Here is a 23,510-nt window from a genome sequence, read left to right on the forward strand (position 1 = left end):
AGCTTTTAGCAGTATTCCAGCAATATCACAGGGGGGGGAGACAGAAATGGGCGTCTCACATTGTACCCATGTTTTTAACAGATTTCCATGATATACTACTCAACTTTTCATAGGGATAATCTGAGAGTCTATGTACAGACTGAAAGCAACAGATTGCTTGGAGATATTGGCATACAAATAGTATCTGACGTTGTCATGGAAGTGGCACATTGAAAGTTTCATGTCAAGTTAAAATAATCCAGGGTACCGTAAACAACGCTTGTCCTCTTAATTAAAGACCACCTCCATGGTTTAGTGGATAGAAAGAGCATCTGCTCAGAGAGCATAATGTTGGTGGTTTGATCGCTGATCGTATCATACCATAAGTTGTTAAAAGATAGTTGTTTCCCTACCCGGTTTTCGGCAAAACGGGGCTTAAACAAGGACTGGTCAGCTCAGAGTCTGTATACTATATCTGAGTGGGGTTTCTATGTTAAACTGTGGCATGGTATCTCAGTGAAATTGCATTATAAAACCGACGCAAGTGTGGACTAGTACAAGCAGCCACACACCTATGCATGCACGTTGCTATACAAGTGCTATAATTTTGAATGCAATGTTAAAACCCCATTTCACCTTACCTAACCTTAGTTGAAAATTTCGCAAGAAATATATCAGTAACCTTTTCAAAAGCCGAATAGTATAGTTATATCTGCATCAAGTCATCACTAGTGCTCAATACACACATCACCTCATTGGACATCACAGACAATACAATGCCAGTCAACAAGCTAGCATTAACGCATTTCTGAGAACATAAACATTTACGTGGCAAAAACCTTCTGTCCGAGGACGGTTCAATGTGAACTTGTTATTACCCTGCAGTCATGTGATGTACAACATATTGTTCTATAAGTCAGATATCATGATATGTATTACCCAAGGCTGTATCATTGCCAGTGTTTACCAAATTTAGGCCAGATTGTTTTTGATTAGATTTTTGGTCCACGAATTCAGGCTGGTAGGACAAAAAAATGAAACATAAAAATGTCCAAATTCAAATATATTTTTTTATTCCCTTTAGGGATATGTGATTTATTGTCATAATTTGTTGTAATCTGATAAATTTTCAACAGTTTGTAGTTATAGTATTTAAAAGAATATATTTATATTGACAGCAACAGTAAATGTGGTGTTTTCAACAGTTTACTTTATTTGGGTTGAAAAACAATTTTGGGGGGGGAAGACAGATTCGTAAGCCAAAAACGTCTGGCCTTACTAGAGTGAGTGAGTGAGTTTGGTTTTACGCCGCTTTTAGCAATATTCCAGCAATATCACGGCAGGGGACACCAGAAATGGGCTTCACACATTGTACCAATGTCGGGATTCGAACCCGGGTCTTCGGCGTGATGAGCGAACGCTTTAACCACTAGGCTACCCGACCGCCCCGGCCTTACTAGACTAAATAGTGGCAACATATAAGGGCACCCCTAAAAAAAACCTTAGAAGTCTTGTGCCATTTTATCATTGCAGTCCTAGTTCTATTCCACCACCATATAATCTCAACAATCTTACTGCTTCCATTAATGGTGCAATATCTGTCTCATCATAGCCACCCCTTCATCTCACATATTCCAGGCTCACCATTCATCAACTCCACTGCAGGCCTTGTGTTCCTTCCAAATATTTTTAACATGTCTTAAAAACAAAGTCACATACACACTCCTCATAACATTCCGCAGCTACTAAAACAGTTTGCAGACACAACTAATGAATCCTTCGTTGATTTTCTTAAAACCTTTAATTCCTTACCTGGGTTCAAAAGGCTTTTGAACTACTTGACTAGTTATCCGTTAACTGGCTAATTATTTCAATGATGAACATAACTATTTTAATCATTAATCAAACATAATATTTGAATAACAATTTTGGTGATTAAGGCTGACATGTTTGATTTGTTTTGCACCCTTCTCAGATTTGCAAAGTAGACACAATTTATGGATAACAACTTCCTTAATTACTGAGAGGGCGACGTTTCGGTATTGATCCTCATACATGATCCTTGACTCTTGATCCCATGACAACGGTATAAGGATCTATACCAAAACATCACCCTCACAGTAATTAAAGAAGTTGTTATCCATAAATAGTGTCTACTTTGTCATCTGTCAACTTCTAAGTAATGCCTATCAAACAATTCTCAGATTTAGTGTTACTGGATACTAAAATATACCACCAGAAGTGATTTCCAAAGATTATTTTTATGAACACGATTATATGTGACGGGTAGCCTTAATCACCTGGTCCCCGTTTAACAAAGCAATCATATTGCTATGACTGTCTCAACTATCATACCTCAACACAGACTTGTGATAGTTGTAGCCCTACGATTGCTTTGTGAATCAGTGCCCTTTACATCCGGTTTGATGAAATGTTAAAATGCCCAAGTACCTTCAGTCATGGGTAGCCTTGTTTCCCAGCGGCGATAACGACTCACAGATCACACAACACAAAGAATGTCAGCATGGTCTGGAGACAAAGCTCAGACATCTTCCCGAGGCAAGAGAGTTAACTCACTATAAAAGTCCCATCTTCCCGAGGCAAGAAAGTTAACTGACTATAAAAGTCCAGTTTCCACCCTTGCCGAACTAGGCTGGTATTATGGAGTTACATTTTGGCTGGACTAACGAGTCTATGCATAGTCCAATCAAAATCGCGCACCGAAATCGAAATCCGGTTCATGAACTGTCATGCAGATTTCAGTCCAATGCAGGATTTGCAAAGCATGTGCACCGCCAACTCGTCAGCAGATATTTTTCCAAATCTTTTCATGTTTTTTATCAAGGTGCTTACGTGATTTGATGCATTTCGTGATGTAAGACCCGTTTCATCACAATAAACAGATCTTGATTATCGATCAGATCGTCCTGACTGGGCGCCACCATTTTGTGTGAAGCAAACGCAAGTGATACGAGGGGTGGAATTTGATTGGTCTATAGGAGATGCTTAGAAGGGACATAACTGGTAATAGCCAGTGGTGGCGCTACGATCAAGCCCAGTTATTCCAGCCTAGTTCGGCAAGGGTAGAAACTGGACTTTTAAAGTCAGTTTACTCTCTTGCCTAGGGAAGATGAGCTCAGACAGCTGAGTTAACTCTAATGACACTCAAAACCATTCGTTATTTGCAGCAACAATAACACCTATTACCACTCATAGGGATAAAGAACTGTTTGTTGTAGCCAACTGCTGCATTTTCAAGGTGTTGTTTATCCAGAACTCTCTTTACTGAAGGTTATACTAAAATACAAATTTAAACCACAAACCATACCTTCCTTCATATATCCGCTGTGACCGTACTACACAAACTGTCAGTGAATTATTGAAATTGTCTCCTGCAATGTGACCTTAAAGCTGTCTGTATGGTAACACAGAGATCTCACACTGATTTCCAGTTATTACACATGTAAACTGTCGAGTAAGTAGAGGACAACATGAACCTCTAAACCATTTGTTCCACACACATTCTTGTAGCCTCCTCTTGCTTTCACAGTAAAATAGCAGTATATTGATATGGAGCTATCAGCATGGGCAGGGAACGGCCTGAAATGGAAAGGAAACATTTATGAATTGAATTAACAAACATTTGTAGGGCTAAAATAAATAATAGTCACCGCCCGCATCATCATAAAGTTTTCCACACGTTTCATTCTTATTTCCATTTGAAAAACAAGCAAAAATATCTTTAAATATTCCAAGTCCAATGGTATTCAAATACTGTATTCCAGTGTTTTACTCATCAAGGAAAACATTTATGCAGGGAGGCCCTTTCCCAGGTTTTTTGGACACAACTGTTTATTTGGTTACAAGACTGTTTATTTGGTTTCATAATAGTTTGAATAACAACAAAACAAAACAAAATCACTGCCCGCCCGTATTATATTTTAAAAAATATTGCCTGAGAACCAATTCTTTTATTTTTTTAAGCCTAGGCTGTGACAAGACCAGGATCACACGTAATATGTATAATCTGAATATAAATAAGTCAAATCTGGACAAAACTGAAAATCAAAGAATATCTGAACACGTTACCATAAACGAAACTGTATGTTACCCTTGGTCCATTGGTCGCAATATACATGGGGTCAATTTAAAAAACGTCGATCAGAGGGGGTATTATTTTTAAAAAGAAGCCAATGAAACGAACACAACAACATTTCTTAATATGTAAGGTCCATGGTGACAGTAGAGCTGTCATTGGCTGCCACTTGTCATGCTTGTTGTTCAGATCTCTGATCTGAATTCCATAATTTGACTGTGGCACTCCACAGCTGACTCACTTCTCCTTGATCAAACCGTAACATGCAAATACTTTTTCTGCAGTTCGTAATCTAGCTAATTATCCATTACTGACTGAAGCTTTACTCTCTGGTAATTAGAGTGAACTTCATGATGTCTAACATCAAAGCTTGATCAAACTTTTACATAATAAAGTTTGTTTGATTGTTGTTTAATGCCGACATCAGCAATATTCCAGATATATGATGGCAGTGTAGATAATAAAGGTCGGACCAGACAATCCAGGCACGATCCATGCCATCGAGGTATGATGACACACAATCATCCATGTTACTGAACCTGACCACCTAATTCGGGATCCCAATGGCGTGGATCGATGCTCATGATGTCAATCACTGGATTGTCTGCTCCAGACTCGATTATTTACAGACCGCCGTCATATAGCTAGAATATTGCTGAGTGTGGCGTTTCACAACAAACAAACAAACAAACCTAATTCGGTCGCCTATCATGACAAGCATTGGTTCCTGGGGTCCTTTTCTACCAGGGACAATGAAAATGTGTAAGATCACTTTAATGCTTTGAACAGTATTTCAGTAGCTGACGCAGGATAACAAATATGTCGACACCTAAACCATGGGTATAGTGCTGACGGACCAAGGATCATGTTTGTGGAAACTCAAACCCACAGTCATCAGATCCAGTCTCAGCCAAGGGGTGAAACTCAGGACAGCAACTTTTATCACCATACTATTGTCACAACAAACAAACAAAGGTAACATATGCTTTACTAGTGTCATGGGCCTTAGAACCTGGGTCACAAGTGCTTGTTATTTCAAAAGTTGACTCAATAACCAAATAGAATATATAGGTTATTCGCTCAGCAACAAGATGTCTATACAGCTAACAAGTCACCAAGAATCAGTGTAGGTGATGGGTGTGAAACTAATGTCTTGAAAACACCATCTACTTTCCAAACCATAATTCACAGAGAGCTGAATCCAAGTTTTCAACATAATAAAGAGCCAGTGTTATTTATTATTAGGCTTAAATAAATAAATTAAATGGTCCTCAGGCAAAGGCTTTTGAAAATAGAGTGTGGGCGGGTGGTGTTATTTTGTTGGGTTTTTTTGTTGTTCAAGCTGGTATGGAACCAAATAAATAGATGTGTAACCACATAAACAGTTGTGGGAAAGGGCCTCCCTACATAAATACATTCCTTGATGAGTAAAATACTGGAATACAGTATTTCACTACAGTTGGACTTGAAATATTTAAGGATTTATGGGAGTTTCTTAAAAACTGAAATAAAAAAGAAACATGCAGTGAACGTTATGATGATGTGGGCGGTGCCTGAGAACCAAGACTATTTTTTTTTTTAGCCTTAACAATCTACTTCAAAATGAAATCTGGTTTTTGGTCCACATCTATTTTTTCTTAATCATGCTCATCGTCAAGACTGTGTCACTGCATACCCAGAAATGATGGAACAGAATGACTAATTAAGACACTACTGTTACCTTTGAAGACAGCTTCGTTGGAGAGGATATGTACACTTCTGTAGAAGGACTGAGGGCAGTAGCTCTTCCTCCTCAGCTGGCCACACTCCTTGCTTCCTGGCTTCCACTCTTTCCTGGAGGAGAAGTTTGCCATCAGTCATGCACTGTCATCAGCAATGAACCACAGCATGGTTTATGTCTATCATGCTCATAGCAAACTCAAAATGTGAGTGTGTGTGAATGTTTAAAGCTTTGTTCAGTGAAAACATTTCTATTGAGATTTAGTTCCTACGTCTTCTGTTGTGTCCAACACAATAAATTTTGTTAACTGCATCATGGAAGGACTCGGATGCTGGTGTTCTTACCCTCTCATGATCTGTTCGTTCATCTCCGTCAGTTCATCTATGTGCAAAGTTGAGTAGTTCCCTGAAACAAGCACAGAGGGGTATTAACAATGTCCAAGGCAAAGGACAGAGAGCACTCATTCATGACACAACCACTTCACCCTTACAAGCGTCAGCATGCTTTGAAGTGTACTTGTGGCAATAACAACAAGTAAGTGAGAAATCTTTACCTTGCAATTCTTCAAATGTCTACTGATATACTGCTACCATTCAAACAAGCAGTGAGTGTGTGAGTATGGTTTTACTCTGCTCTTATCAATATTGCAGCAATATCACAGCTGGGGAAACCAGAAATGGGCTTCACATATTGTACAAGTGTTGGCGTTCATACCTCATCATAACGAGCAAACGCCTTAACCATTAGGGTACCCTACAGCCCCTTGAACATGTTCCAACAAGCAATACTTCAATGCTGTGATGTATAGAAATCAACTTACCTGTACGCAGATTCCACTCAAAGGTAAAGCTGGTTTGATATGACTTCACTGCTCCTTTGCTGAAAACACAAGCATTGACTCTTTGAAGACACCAGATCATCTTGGTCTTACTCACGTGAAACTTCCATCAGCAGACAACCGACAGACAACTAGCTACACGACTGCTTGAAGGGGACTAGACTCAAATCAATAGCAGTAACTAACACTAAACCTGAAAACACTCGATCTGTCTGCAAATGTTGTGCCATCTAGATAAATTGATCCATCAATGATTACAATAATGAGATCAAGAAAATTTCACACAAGGTTCTTAATAAAACAGCTAGGCCAACACTGAAAATGTGCTGCACACTGTTGAGACAAGTGTTTCTTGAAGAGGATTTAACAATGTATAAATAGGCTATCATGGATAAGTATGGTGACTTATAGGTATAGGTATGTGCATCACAGTGGGGACACCTGGAATGGACTTCACTCAATGTTCCCATCACCATGGGGACATCAAGAACAGACTTCACACAATGTTCCCATCACAGTGAGGACAGCAGGAATGGACTTCACTCAATGTTCCCATCACCATGGGGACATCAAGAACAGACTTCACACAATGTTCCCATCACAGTGGGGACACCAAGAACAGACTTCACACAATGTTCCCATCACAGTGGGGACACCAAGAACAGACTTCACACAATGTTCCCATCACAGTGGGGACACCAAGAACAGACTTCACACAATGTTCCCATCACAGTGGGGACACCAAGAACAGACTTCACACAATGTTCCCATCACTGTGGGGACACCAAGAACAGACTTCACACAATGTTCCCATCACAGTGGGTCACCAAGAACAGACTTCACACAATGTTCCCATCACTGTGGGGACACCAAAAACAGACTTCACACAATGTTCCCATCACAGTGGGGACATCAAGAACAGACTTCACACAATGTTCCCATCACAGTGGGGACACCAAGAACAGACTTCACACAATGTTCCCATCACAGTGGGTCACCAAGAACAGATTTCACACAATGTTCCCATCACTGTGGGGACACCAAGAACAGACTTCACACAATGTTCCCATCACAGTGATAAAGCTTTGTCAGAAATCTTAACATGTATCTCACCCTTGAATTCTGAATGTTTGAATTAAGTTTTCAGAATTGAATATGTGGTAAAACCCTTAAATTTGACATGCAAGTCTCTCGAAAACAACTGTTTTTTTAGAACAATATGCAGACATGACGCTTAACTGACCAGGGATGAGAAACACAACTTTATATTTGCATTTCATGAAAAGACTAGGATTGGCAGTGACAACAAGTACATACCTTTGTTTGGTTAGCCTATCTCTGGCCTGGATGAGAGCATGAACTGTGCCAAAGACACGGAAGCTGTCAGGACACACCTGCAACAGACATGTTACTGCTGCACAGATACCTGGCTAGTGTACAACACGCTGGGCGACTGACGCACACTGAAACCCTCCTAATCCAGACACATCCACCCAAAGATTGTCATCATCAAAACGAGGTTCCCAAGCTTAACAGTTTGTCTGGTTTGGTTTGGTTTGGTTTGTTGTTTAACGCCGCACTCACCAATATTCAAGCTATATGACGGCGGTCTGTAAATAATCAAGTCTGGACCAGACAATCCAGTGATTAATATCATGAACATCGACCCACGCAATTGGGATCGATGACATGCATCAACCAAGTCAGCGAGTCTGACCACCCGATCCCTTTAGTCGCCTTTTACGACAAGCATAGTCACCTTTTACGACAAGCATGGGTTGCTAAAGACCTATTCTACCCCGGAATCTTCATGGGTCAACAGTTTGTCAGTTACACAAAAGAAAGTGCCAAGTCAACAATAATGGATATGCACAGACAACTGGAAATACATCCACCAATCTCCTTAGTGAGGTGAGGTGAAATGGGGTTTAACGTCGCATACAAGATTATTGCACTTATGTAGCAACCTGCATGCACGTGTGTGTGTGTGTGTGTTTGTGGCTGCTTGTACTAGTCCAGACTGTTGCCCATTTATAGTGCTAGCACACTGAGATACCATGCCACCATCACAGTGGGGACACTGCCGTTTAACATGAATACCCCACTCAGACACAGTATACTGACTCCGAGCCGACCAGTCCTTGTTTAAGCCCCTTAATGCTGAGCGCCAGACAGGGTAACAACAAGTAGCATCTTTTAACGTCTTTTGGTATGACGCGGCCGAGGATCGAACCCCGGATCTTCCACTCTTCGGTTGGACACTCTACCACTTGACCACGGAGGCGGTCTCAATCTACTTAGTACTAGTACTTACATCGAGTATCTGCAGGTCGTAGTTACAGAAGGCCACGTATCTCGGGCCCCACTCAGCCTCCTGGTGGATCACCTCCACCATGTAGTGCTCGATGTCAAATGTCATCTGAAGCACAGTCACCTACAACACAAACCATGAACATTAATGTCACAAAGATGCTTTTGTAAAGTGGCAAAAAAATCAAAAATATCTTGTCAGTGGCACACATGTTATTTTCAACCAACAAAAAAGAGGTACAAATGCAATGAGATGTTTCAAGTCGAGCTGCATATTACCTGTCATTTAAGCGTGATAACAGCACAATAACCCTGAACTTGAATTGTTTGAAAGGCATTTCTTAAAAGGTGACGAATGACAAAGTAGAGACGACTTATGGCTAACAACTTCTTTATTACACTATTTCTGTATAAATCATTATACCATTGCCAAGGAAGATTGTCAGTCTTGCTTGACAACGGTATAACGCTCTATACCAAAACGTAATAATAGAATATATTAAAGTAGTTGTTATCCATAAATTGTGTCTACTTTGTAACTAGGAACTTTCCCACATTTCAGAGTCAATATTGAAAAAACAGTAACCTTTGCAGAAGAAAATCAAAAAGGCTTTGAAATTTCTAAGTGTATCTATTCACAGATTGTGAATTTCAACTTGCAGCACTAAAACATCCAACATTCTATAAATGACCCGTGAAGATCCGGGGTAGAATAGGTCTTCAGCAACCCATGCTTGCCGTAAAAGGAAACTATGCTTGTTGTAACAGGTGACTAAAGGGATCCGGTAGTCATGTTAATCACTGGATTGTCTGGTCCAGACTCGATTATTTACAGACTGCGTCATATAGCTGGAATATTGCGGTCTAAACAACAAACAAACAATCAAGAAAACAAAGTAGAAATACTTTCGCCATGTTATAAAGTGAGAGGCACATTTGATCCTCAATTTTCCCTCCAAAGAGGTCACACACGTTATACTACTCATAAGAAGTTAAAGAACACCAAAAGTTTTCATATGACTATAGATCATGTTTGGTGCGTAGTGTAATACACAGTGGGTGTTCTTTAACTTGTTTTGAGTAGTATATTGCACGAAACACCATATCACAGCACGCCACAGTGGAAAAGTAACACTATCTTGGTTCAAACAAACAACAACGAGGTACCAGTGACCTTTGTCAGTGTGTTGTCGTGGACTTACCGCAGGGTTCTCTGGCATCATGGACCTGATGATGGAGAGCTGCTTGCTGTCACACCACAGCACTTCCACTGGAAGCACACTGCGGTACGCCAGGTCGTAGTCATCTGACACACAGAACCTCACAATAATCATCATCATGAGCTTGTAACACACATAAAATACATGCTGGACAAACTTTAGGGATCATGAATGTTGGGGGGGCATGTTTTTATGAAATTGTGTGCTCAGCATGCTCAGTCCTCACCATCAAAAATATCCAAAAAAATATTCATGATCACTAACTTGCCAGGGTTAGAAACTAACAGTTTTTGTCCACTAGTCCTTACAATGATAACATGTAGCAAAACCCTTAAAATGGGCCAATTTCTACTAGTCCTTAGGATACCTTTACTATTGGGCAGTTTGGTAAGGACTACAGGACTAGTGCCAATTTCTAACACTGCAATTGCTAAATCGAAAAGGCGCAGTTAAAAAAACCTACCTAATGCTAGAAGGGCAGCATTAGACTTTGTGATAATGTATGTCATACGAAGTCACTGATAAAAGTTCTTGTGGACAGTATGATTCATAAAATAAACCTGAGAAATCAGAAATTTAATAGGCTGCTACCAATCCGAATGAAAAGGAGGAGGCAAGCTTTCTAAATTACAACCACTTATGTATCTAGCTCTTTGTGAGTGAGTGAGTTTGGTTTTACGTCGTGTTTAGCAATATTCCAGCAATATCACGGCGGGGGACACCAGAAATGGGCTTCACACATTGTACCCATATGGGGATTTGAACCCGGGTCTTCGGCATGACGAGCGAACGCTTTAACCACTAGGCTACCCAACCGCCCCTAGCTCTTTGTGAAATGACATTCACCGTGTTCAAAGATGGATCACAAGTATTCTCCTTATTGGCACATGTATTTCTAAAGGGCACATGTATTTCCAAAGGGCACAGCTAAATATCTGTGTCAGTGCCCTATTATATGGCACACTGGAAATCAAATTCATTTCTATCCCTGTACATGAATGCTTGTATCATAAATGAGAACTAGAACATGTTAAGTCTGAACAATGCTGACTGTGCCCTAGACCATGTAGACCATGTAAACATTTGACTCAGTAGAACATCCTAAATTTGAGTATCTCCCCAAGGCAAGGGAGTTACCTGACTTTAAAAGTCCAGTTTCCACTCTTGCCAAACTAGTCAGAAATTCCAGAGTTAATTTTTGCTGGACTAATGAGTCTAAGCACAGTCCAATCAAAATCCTGTAATGAGTGAGTGAGTGAGTGAGTATGGTTTTACGCCACTTTTAGCAATATTCCAGCAATATCACGGTGGGGGACACCAGAAATGGTTTTTCACACATTGAACCCATGTCGGGAATCGAACCCGGGTCTTCGGCGTGACGAGCGAACGCTTTAACCACTTGGCTATCTGACCGCCCCAAATCCTGTAATGACATCAACATCCTGTTCATAAATAACATTGTGACTGCTGTGCTGAATTCATTCGATTGGAGGGTTTGCAGAGCATGTGCACCATGGTGCACCCTCAACTGGGCGTCGACAAAACTTTTCCCAATATTTTCATTTTTTTTTATAAAGGTGATTTTATCAGGTGATTTAAAGTGAGGTAAAACCTGTTCTCTTTTCAATAAAGATCGTAATTATCGAATTATCTGAATAGCAGGTCTCAAATTGTAAAAGTATAAGTGCATAAAACAAACTGACAAAAACGCCATCAAAACCTTAAACTCAACAATGGTAAGGTGAGGTGAAATGGGGTTTAACCTCGCATTCAAGATTGTTGTACTTATTTAAATTAGAGACGTGCATGCACGTGTGTGTACATGTGTGTAGCTGATTGTACTAGTCCGGACTATTGCCAATTTTATAATGCTAGCCCACTGAGATACCATGCCACAGTTTAACATGATTACCCCACCCAGACACAGTATACTGACTCCAAGCCGACCACTCCTTGTTTTGCACAAGGCAAGGTAACAACAAGTCCCATCTTTTAACGTTTTCGTTGGTATGAAGCGGCAGAGGATCAAACCCCCGACCTTCCACTGTCCGGGCGGATGCTCTACCACTTGACCATGACCTAGACCTTTGACAGACATGCTACTGACCCTTGACATGTTTGGTAGGAATAAGATTTATAAAAACATGTAGACATTAAGTTGGTTAAGACATAGAAACTGACATAATAAGCATGCCCTATGATAAACTGAACAGTGTCTTTGACCTTCGATTGTTCCTGACCAAAACCTTTTCAGAGCTGGGCTAAATCATAGGAGAGAAAAATTTGAGAATGCGTAAACACAATAAAATAAATTAACTACTGTACCTTCAGCTGGCAATGGTGACTCAGACGAGTCTTCAGTTGTGTACCCGTACTTTCGAAGTGAGAATGTAACAGTCCGAGAATGATTTGTATGTACAACCACACTTTCAGAGCTCTTGGATGAGCCTGTCGTGCTTGCTCCGCTATTGCTGGGCGAGAAAAACGATCGTTGGGAAGACAACTTGGATGTTGAGCAATTATTTACAATATCGTCCAAGTCATGCAGGTTGGCACTGCTGCAGCCAGCTCTCATGGGCTGCTCGGGGCTGTGGCACTTAGTATCAGTAAATGGACTATATGAGTGGGAGCACTGGTTCCCGGGGGAACCCACGGGGCAGGTCAGCTTGCCACATGCCCCCATGGGTTTCATACAATCAGAATGTTGACTATTGCTCTCGCCAGTACAATTTTTAGCTTTAAGAGCGGGACGGTAACTTGGTCCATGGCGTGTTTCCTTAGGGATGTGACGACAATGTTCACAGTTTTTAGTTGACTTGCACTCGGAACATTCGAGATCAGAACCCTCAAGCTCAGGAGAATGCACATTTTCCTCATCATCGTCGGCAGTGATTTCCTGCATGCCCTCCAGGAATTCGTTGACTCTGCCTATTCCTCCTGTATGGTCATGACACAGGGGGCTGTTGCTATCCTCTATGGTAAAAATAGATGTCCGAGTTTCTAAAATAGAGAGTTCAGCACCAATATAGGAGTTGTCATGTAAGTCACTTTGCATATGTTCAGTGTTTGAGGTTGTTTCCCCTAGAAGGGTATCGTCTGTTTGATTAAAGCTACTTGGTGAGTGAGTTGCATCCACCTGGAGGGCTACTATTGAGTCGCCGGTGTTGAGGATGGCGATGCCATCTATCTTAAGTTGCACTCTTGGTGAGAAGGCAGGGAACGGAGGTGCAAGTTCATACTTCGTATGAAGACAGAAGCTGTGCTGAAGACAGGTGCCAGGGTTACCTGAGGACTCTGAAATATTACAAACACCAATAACATAATTTTATGGAACCTAATTACTGAAATATTCTCAATATTCATTGTACTTCTCTTGATATACTACACCATCATAGTTTGGACAATTCACTCAGACACTTAGGTACAGAGGATAAGAGCATAACATTCTTCCACCATTCATGTTGAAGTTCCTATAACCAAGAAGATGTTTGTGGATCAGTGGCAATGAGACTTTCAAAGAGTTAAATTGATCCAGGGATAACACTTGCCTGAAATCAGTCTACAATAATCTTTCAAACGTTAATGCTATGCTTCAAGTAAGTAGAAAATTATAAAAGCTGAGGTTTTTCCCATCGGACCCCTAATTTCAAAGTTTTGAGACTAAGAACAGAGAGTGAGTGAGTACTGTTTTACTCCGCTTTTAGCAATATTCCAGCAATATCACTGCAGGGGACACCAGAAATGGGCTTCACACATCGAACCCAGGTCTTCAGCGTTGCGAGCAAACGCTTTAACCACTAGGCTACCCGACCACCTCTAAGGACAGAGGATTGTTGAACACTATAACATTTGCCAACAGCAATCCAGACTACATGGACTAATTCGAGCTTATCTCTAAGCATTACTTCCTGTATATTTTAGTGATAAAACATGAATAAGTATTAATTTGGCTTAAGACCGACAAAGACATTTTACATCCAACAAATAATTTGACTGAAAGCATTTACGTGCAGAGAGCTGTTTTATTTTAATGTTCGATATTGAGTCCGAAAGTCAAGGGTCCTTCTCATAACCCCAAAGTTGAAAACTGTTAAAACTTGCAGTGTAAAATTGTAGTAACAGGACAAAAGCAATAAATTTTTAAAAACTCATCAAAGATATTACAATGGCTATGCTAAACATGCTGAATTCGTTTACACAGATTATATTTTGCAGAAGTCTTTTAGAGTTTCATGTCACTGTAAGAAATCTTGCAAAGTGTTTCACATATTGTTCACCCTAATCAATATGCATTCGGAGTCTCACACATGCAGAGTTTGAAACTAAGGGGATCACATTAGGATCATGACAAGGACTTTCATGCTTAACACAGCCCTTGTTAACATTTATTTGACCCATATGATGAAGCTTTACTGAAGATGTCAACCACAAGTCAATCAAATGAAAACCTTGAGGTTTTTCAAAGTTGTATCACAGCAATACGACTACCCAGAGTGAGCGAGTAGGTTTTTACACCACTTTTGCAATATTCCAGCAATATCACAGCAGGGGACACCAGAAGTGGGCTTCACACATTGTACCCATTTCAGGAATCGAACCCAGGTCTTCGGCGTGACGAGCAAACGCTTTAACCACTAGGCTACCTGACCGCCCCCAACTACCCAGATGTAAAGACTACACTTTCAACTTTCCTCCATGACACTTCCTCTTAAACATTGTTAAAGTTCCTGAAATACAGAACTATTCATCAAAAGAATAACTACAACAATAGTTATACAGACAAGCTACAATCATGATAATTGTGATCACAAAAAGTCCAAATATATCTTACCTTTCTTGAGTAGACGACATTCTTGACATCGTTTGAGCGACGGCACAGCAGTAACTGTCAGGTAACACTGACAGCTGTCGTCCCCTCGACCAGGTACACTGAAACAGCATGTTTTGTCGCAAATCTACACAATCTCCTTTCTCTCCACGCTTCTATCAAGCATGAGTCAAAGAGTAACTCTCACAATCAGAATTGCTGTGTGGTCCAAATAGCTTGTTGCAAGGAGGTGAGGTGAGGTGAGGTGAGGTGAGGTGAAATAGGGTTTAACGTCGCGTCCAAGATTATTGCACTTATATAGCGACGTGCATGTACGTGTGTGTGGCTGCTTGTACTAGTCCTGACTCATGCCGATTTATAGTGCTAGCTCACTGAGATACCATGCCGCAGTTTAACATGAATTCCCCACTCAGACACAGTATACTGACTCCGAGCCGACCAGTCCTTGTTTTAGCCCCTTAATGCCAGACAGGGTAACGACAAGTACCATCTTTTAACGTCTAATGGTATGACGCGGCCAGGGATTGAACCCCGGACCTTCCGCTCTCCAGGCAGAGGCTCTACCACTAGACCACAGAGGCTGTCGTTGCAAGGAGGTACATGGGCAGGGTGCTTACAGGGAGTGTTCACTGAGGATATAGTCTCTATCATGCACACCAAGTAATACTACGGGCAAAATGTTTATGTCCACAAGCACAGGCAATCCATCATTATATATTTAAGAAGAAAAAGCACCTCGTGATGAGAATATTTTTCACACACAATAAACTGAAACATTTCTAATCACTGCCTCATCTACTTTTAAAACATTTTTCGACTCAATGGTGCAGCGCATGTAACACATGCCTTTTCCCTATGTTGAGAACTCACCAATGGCCGTACACAAGAACCTTTGTGTCATCTTCTGGCCACTCACAAAATGCAAGGAACAGATCTTGGACTATATCTTCTTCCCCAAACAACCGTACTTCAGACACCTACACAAAAACAACATCAATAGTAATTGCCCTATGTAGACATGGCTATGGCAGAACAGTTCTGAAATAATTCTCCTCTCTAAACTTAAACACAAGAGAATGCCTGTGAATTGACATGGTTGAGGATGTAACTCCTATTTTAAAAATTAATTCCCTTCTTACAGTGTCAGTACTGTCGCTTAGAACATGTCGATTTAAACGTGCTAAGGAAAGAGATTTATTTCATTTATTTCTCATGAAGGAAAGAGTGAGTGAGTATGGTTTTACGCCGCTTTTAGCAATATTCCAGCAATATCACGGCGGGGGACACCAGAAATGGGCTTCACACATTGTACCCATGTCGGGAATCGAAGCCGGGTCTTCGGCGTGACGAGCGAACGCTTTAACCACTAGGCTACCCGACCGCCCCCATGAAGGAAAGAGTAGAATTTACTCACACAAAATTTAATTTCTAAGAATAGTGTCCACAATGGTCTATGCTGTAAATGTTATTGTCACTAAAAGCACCCACTGAATTTCATTATTTTATATCAGATGTTTGACTCCTCTCTGCAAGAAGATCTGAAGGCACCGCCATAGGAGGTTGCATTAGGTGCAGTTTCTATCAATCACTGTAAACGCTTCTAAATTCTCAGTACGAGTGAGCAAAGCATTTAAACCACCACATTTGATTTCTGATCTCAAGGAGCAAAGACAGATACCGTATTGAATGTAATAAGGCGCTCTCAAAATTAGAAATAGGGGGCTCTTATTAGAATATAATTTTGGTGGGATAAAAAGCAGAGTTGAAAGATTGTAAATTTTGTGGTTTATGCTGACAGCATGAAATGATATTGAAGAAGATTCTGTGCGTACTAAATACAATAAATATATTAATAGATATAATTAAGGGTGCATATAACACACGAGTGTGTATTATACCCGAATAAATAAGTCTTGTGTAAATTGAGCAATCGGAAAGGGTGCTAATTGGGATTGTTCCCAATATATTAGCAAATATCGCCATGGGCGCTTATTAGAGCAGGGCGCTTATAACGTCAAATACGGTAAGTTCCCAAAGTGGAAGGTATAAGAGCGCCATAATGTAGTTGTTGATATTTCACACACCCTGTAACTTCTGATCGCCAACACCGGCATCCCCACCCACAAGGGAGAACCATCAAAAGAATATTTGTGTTCTTTGTGCGTTTCCATTGGTACAAAAATGAAGATCAGTCTCCTTCTAGAAGGGACGTTAAAGTTTGGTCAGGGTTTACCTGACATGACCACCAATTGGAGAATCCTTCAGTCTTCAAGCAGAGAAGTATCATATCAGAGTAAAAGATCTGACTTTTATGAGATTGTAAAAATACCATAATATGTCTTGCACAGAACCGAACATATTTCAATTTTAATCCCTGGATTTACAAGCTTGCATACACTCTATATGAGATGAAAAAAATAATAAAAACTCTTCAGCAACATGTCTTTCTGAAAGCTTAGGTAAGACAAAATGTTACTTTCTCGGGAAGGATAAGATCATTTAACATTGTCCAAAATAAAGCATGAAAATCAAGGGGTACAGTAATTGTGAGAATCCCATGCTAAAAAAAGAATGAATTTGAGATCCCTTTGATTAACATCCTACAGCAGAACACCTCAAGGTCTGCATAACATTTCTGTCTTTGAGCTGGCAAGTGTGACAGCTCACCAGTTCTAGCGGCCTCTCCGGGACAAACCTCCACCAGTGCAGCCTATAGACGTAGACAGGGTAGGCTGTGTGTTCATCAGCATCCACATGAAGGGAGTAGGACAACACAAACTGACCTGACTTGGTAAAACCTAGGAACACATGTCTGCAAACAAGGAGAAAAAACACAGTGAGCAATATTACACCTAGATAATCTGAAAGCAATCAGGCCTGGTGCCATTAAACAGACAACTTCAGCGCTATGACTGTCGTAAGTCTATGTTACGGTATGGGAGTTTCGATCACCTTAGTGCTAAGATCACTTTGGATAATGGTACCCAGAACCCGGCCAATCCCGCTATTCTCCTTTCACTACAAGCATTTCGTTGCTGAAGACGAATTCTAACCCGGACCTTCACGGGTTTGTGGTCAATAGTATAAGGAATAATAAGACCAATGGGTCCTATATATTACAAGGTCGCCATGGTCACAGGAGAGAGTCTTCTTTTGCCTACAGTAACTGATAATCTACAATAAATGTCCTCATCATGAAATGTGTATCACCCTATCTGCTACATATACATGATGAATCAATGACAATTTTTATCAATCCAACCGATTCACTTGAGCATGTTAAGTGGATTAAATTTACTTCTATCACAGTCAGGGTCCATACAAAGCTTCAGTCACCAAATTTAGGCCTTTTCAAAGCCCTCGCACACAGATCTAAGGCCCTTATAATGAAAAATGCAACATACTTTCAACAGATTTAATGACCTAAAACGGAACAGAACTTGATAATCCTTGAACCAATTAGATTCAACAAACAAAGATAAATGTTTATCAATATTTCACATTCTAAGCAGTCAAGCAGGTAACAATGTATTTTCGCAAATGCCAAAGAATGAACTATCAAAAACTGATGAAATCATGAAAATATTCTGGAATGTCTGTAAAGGTTTTTTCTCTAAGCAAAATCACTGCTACCTTGATAGTAACATTAAGCTCCATGAAAGCTCCAGGCTTCAATCACACAACACTGTACATACCCTTCTTCCAGGACAAACTGGGGGACAAGAGACTTGAGGCGATAGCAAAGTCGGCCAGGAATTTTGGTGAAAGGTTTCCATGATAATGATTTCTTCTTTACTTTTAATTTACCAGTTTGCTGAAAGATAAACACACATGGTCAGTTAAAAAGTACCAACGATTTAAAATCAGCATGATTAAGCAACACCTGATAATGACTTTCCATGACAGTGTAGCAGGGCGTGGAGTCATCCCACAGCTGACATCCTTACCTTGTCAGCTTGCTGACGGGGTTAACCTCTTTGGTCATGTGGACAAGGCGTCCGACCTCAGATCAGAAGGTCCGTGGTTTGAATCCCATCACGGTACTCAGAAATTTTATGGCCGCGACATTGGCGCCCAAAGTGGGGCTGAGCACGTTGATATTAAATTTGAGCAAGATAAGCCTCAGTACCCTACTATGCGGCCCGGGATGTGCCTTCTGTTGACGGAGGAGTATGTAGCAGGGCGTGGAGTCATCCCACAGATGACATCCTTACTTTGTCAGCTTGCTGACAGGGGTAAACCTCTTTGGTCATGTGGACCTCGGATCAGAAGGTCTGTGGTTCGAATCCCATCACGGTACTCGGAAATTTTATGGCCGCGACAATAGCATGAAACCTCTATGTTAGATGACATGCAGTAAACCAAGTAACTGAGTCTGACCACCCAATCCAATACAGTTCACAAACCTCCACATGTTTTATAACAATGGTGCAAAACTGAAAGTAGATGACACAAATGTGCTCCAAAGTTTGATACCTCCATCATATGAATATTCGGATACTGTCACCTTGTTCATACTGAGTCTTTGATTGGAAAGGCGAGGATGAAAACTCATTACTGATGACAAGTTCTTTATCATAAGAAACGATTACATTAGCGGCACCCTTATTATTCATGGTTGGTTTATTCCCCTCCAATGTTAGAAATCAAGGGGGGCCATTCGTTCGTTGAGGTTTTCTGCTTTAGTATTTTTTATCAAGGACTTCCTTTGATGTTGATTTATCACATTAGGATAATAGCAAGGGCCCCTTGACTTTCATGCTCAATTTCGAATCTATTATCTATCAAATAAAATTCATACAATCATGGCAAGGGCCTGAAGTAGATCTCTAAATAATTATGAATGAGGCAACTAGTTACCAGGAATTTCAGAGGGAAAAGTAATCAGAATGGTCATGTCTTCCACTGAAACTTACCGATGTAGAGGAATTCAAATAATACATGTAATAATCAGGTTTCTACTTTGACCTACAAAAATAGGGGCCCAGGGGACCCTAAATAACAAATAGGACATGTGTCTCGATTTTGAAGTCAAGATACAATATGTATCTCGATACAGCAATACCAACCTTTTATGTATAAATTTAGAAGCAAATGTTATAATTACATATCACATTCGGAAATGTTTGTGTTCTAATCACTATCAGTAGATTATTTTGTAAAATAATAATACTTAGAAAAGGTTGATTCTGTTTATTCAAACAAGCGTCAGACACTAACAAGTTTTCGTATGTGTCAAATTCAGAAAATATGATGACATTTCGACTCGAAAAGAAAAATCAATCAATACGCGAACAAATGGATACCGATTTCAATAAAATTTCGTATTGATAGAAATTTACATCTATCTCATGTCATATCATGAGAATTATCTACCGATGCATCGGTACAACTGGTGAAACATGACATCCCTAGAAAATAATGTAAAAGTTCATTTCTACTAGCCTGCTAGTTGACACTACATTCTTACAACACTGAATGTATGTTACCATAACAAAATTACGTCACCACAGGCTTAGGATAATGAGTATTCGTTAAGCTGGGTTTTGTTAACATCCCAAGTCTTTTCTTACAATTAATTTCTCTATTCATCTTGGTCTTACAATACAAAGTTCTAATGAAAGGAATTTCAATCTTAACAGCCTGGATGTGAACTTAACCAGGTAATACACGCTACTTAGGACTATATAATTTATAATATTCGTTTGAGTTTTATTGGAGGTCAAGAGATTGTAATTAGGGTCTTTTGTTCAACTAAGACATGGAATTAGCATAATCCTCATTGTTTTATTGATACAGAAGGGAAAAGTATTTGTTTGAATTATAAAAATCAACAATGAATATCCAGTGGATAACTTAGACTGTGAAAATAGGAGTCGTCATGACTCATTGCATTCTTTTTGAGTCACGATTACATGAAAATGATGAGTCATGAGTATTTGTGTACAAGATATTTTCGACAAGGAATAAGTCATGATAAGTTAGTCAACGTGGTTAACATCCCAAACATTCTGTTTATTGAAACATGTTAGAGTGAAAATAGAAACAATTTCTGTTACTACAGTCTTTTGTTTTTTGACCCGTGAAGATCCGGGATAAAATAGGTCTTCAGTAACAAGTGCTTGCCGTAAAAGCCGACTATGCTTGTCATAAAAGGCGACCAACAGGATCGGGTGGCCAGGCTCGCTGAATTGGTTGATGCATGTGGATCGATGCTCATGATGTCAATCACTGGATTGTCTGGTCCAGACTTGATTATTTACAGACTGCCGTCATATAGCTGGAATATTGCTGAATGTGGTGTAAAACAACAAACAAACTTTTGGTCTTATTGGTACAAGTTCTGACTGATAAAAATTTGTTGTACCAAACATGACTTACTGAAAGTATCAATAACAGCATTTGAAATTAAGGTAGTTCATGGTGTCCTTGAGCCTTGCCCTTATATTGGGAGTAGGGACTACCTAAATCTTTATCCTTTTAACCAGGGTTAGAAACTAACAGTTTTTGTCCACTAGCCCTTATAATGATAACATATAGTAAAATCCTTAAAAAGGGCAAATTTCTACTAGTCCTTATGATACCTTTACCATTGGGCAGTTTGGCAAGGACTATAGGACTAGTGCCAATTTCTAACGCTGGTTTAACACAAGAGTTAGGATGTTTAAGACAAGTACCCCTTGACTCGCATTCAACACACATTAGGTGTAATTTGGATGAAAATTGCGTCAATAACAAATGGGTTCCTGCATCATGTGAAACTATCTTTGACATATCCCCACATCACATGTTATCGAGCCTCACCTCTTTTCCAAGGGCCTAAACAAACTTACATTTTCACTAATGCACATTTTAATAAAACTTGATCTTATGGTAAGTTTGCATCAGAACAATCGTTTGCGACGACGATGTATCAGCTGCTGTTTCCAAACTTCCTGTCGTTAATGGCATAGGACCAACCATGTTGTGCATCCATTTTTAATAAAGAGGCTCGAAATTATGTGACGGTTAAAAGATGGCGCCTTATTGACTTGTCTCGCTCAGCAAGGCATTATCATCATGATCATTATAAAATAACAAGACATGGTAATTTGACCATCCAAGTATAAACAGAAATAAATGTTCTCAAAAGTAAGACTTAAGTTTAGTGTATTGGGATTGTTATTCGACATGTAATCAGAAATACTTCTTAGGGGCTTGAAAACCCATAACATGAGGATACACTTATACCCATGGATGAGGAGACATTTATAAGCATGGTAAGTTTATAGCTATTAGAGGCACAAGATATGTGAATTTCAACGTTTGTGTTCTCTCTATATAACATTTCAAGGCTACTTTTGGCCCCATCATCAGTGAATTAAGAGGTAAACTGCTCCAAACTTTCTGCGATTTCAAAATGATCCGAGAACATAGGTGCCGATGTAAATATTCTTAAACAATACAGTCAAAGCTTACAACAATCATTATGGTGTTGAATCTATTCTATTAAAATATTCGACTTTACCATTACGTCTGAAAAAAAATAATGATCACGATAGAGATTAAAGCGACAAAAAAAACAAGCATGTTCAGAAAAGAGAGGAAAAACACCAATCAAAGTGAATAGAAACATAAAGGTGATAAAGCAACCTCAAAGACAGGTCTGCCATTTGTTTTAAATATCCTATCTAAAACATCCATATACAAAACTGCCAACTTCCGAAACAGTATCACCAAAAGGGAATGAAATGACAGACAATCGAACCAGAAGTGTCAATAATGACATTTTGTTATTGACAACAAACAGAAAGCTCTCAATTTCAATTCTTTGGCAAATTAAACATCTGTCAGATTAAGTCAACTACTATCATTAAGATGCTATGTCGCATGTGTGGCTTATGTCAAACTATGAACCTCCCATTAAAGTTGACACAAACTTTGACAATCTAACGCCCTCACGAATTTAGGTGACTATATCGAAAAACAATAGGGTAGTCGATTCTTCAGGTCGGAAGTCTTATCGTGATGTGGACTTGAGCAGAATCGGTGGCATTATTCTAAAATGTAAAAAGGTACATTCGTCCTTGAAATTTGTGTCACATCACTTTATCGATTCCTTACCTCTCGAACCGCCAGTTTGTGAACAAGACTGGCCGCCATTTGTTTCAAACATTGCACGCGATCAATGTGGATGCATGTGGGGCGCGCACCTGATTGGATCTTACTGGTTATCTCCCCTTTATCTTCACCACCTCCGCTGTTAAGAAAATTGATTTTTAGGTGGGATGGTATTAATTTATTTGTTCATGTTGTGAATGTCATATGTTTCACACACACACAAATTATAAAAAATAAAAGCGTTAATTGTTTTCAATACTTAATCTAATTTGATCACATCTATTCATTTTATTTCCGAATTTAAATTAACATTGTATAAACGATATGTCTTGAAAAAGACATTTCTGAAAATACTTTCATATGGCACGATTAAAACAAAATTCACTGGCACATTATGATACTAAATGCCAACGTCTAAA

General features: G+C 39.7%; 1 protein-coding gene across 1 annotated transcript; it reads right to left on the reverse strand.

Moving 5' to 3' along the window:
- Positions 1-2,989: 2,989 nt before the first annotated feature.
- LOC124147940 (DDB1- and CUL4-associated factor 15-like) lies at positions 2,990-23,180 on the reverse strand. Its single transcript, XM_046518796.2, has 13 exons — positions 23,095-23,180; positions 18,687-18,805; positions 17,659-17,803; positions 15,862-15,968; positions 14,995-15,092; positions 12,489-13,457; positions 10,146-10,249; positions 8,948-9,067; positions 7,951-8,027; positions 6,616-6,674; positions 6,140-6,200; positions 5,796-5,908; positions 2,990-3,579 (listed from the first exon to the last, which is right to left on the reverse strand). Exons 1-13 carry the CDS (start codon positions 23,131-23,133, stop codon positions 3,524-3,526), a joined length of 2,067 nt encoding a protein of 688 aa, XP_046374752.1. The 5' UTR covers positions 23,134-23,180; the 3' UTR covers positions 2,990-3,523.
- Between the last annotated feature and the right edge of the window lie 330 nt (positions 23,181-23,510).

The sequence above is a fragment of the Haliotis rufescens genome, unplaced genomic scaffold, assembly GCF_023055435.1.
Source record: "Haliotis rufescens isolate VD_foot unplaced genomic scaffold, xgHalRufe1.0.p SCAF_2, whole genome shotgun sequence".
Classification (NCBI taxonomy): domain Eukaryota; kingdom Metazoa; phylum Mollusca; class Gastropoda; order Lepetellida; family Haliotidae; genus Haliotis; species Haliotis rufescens.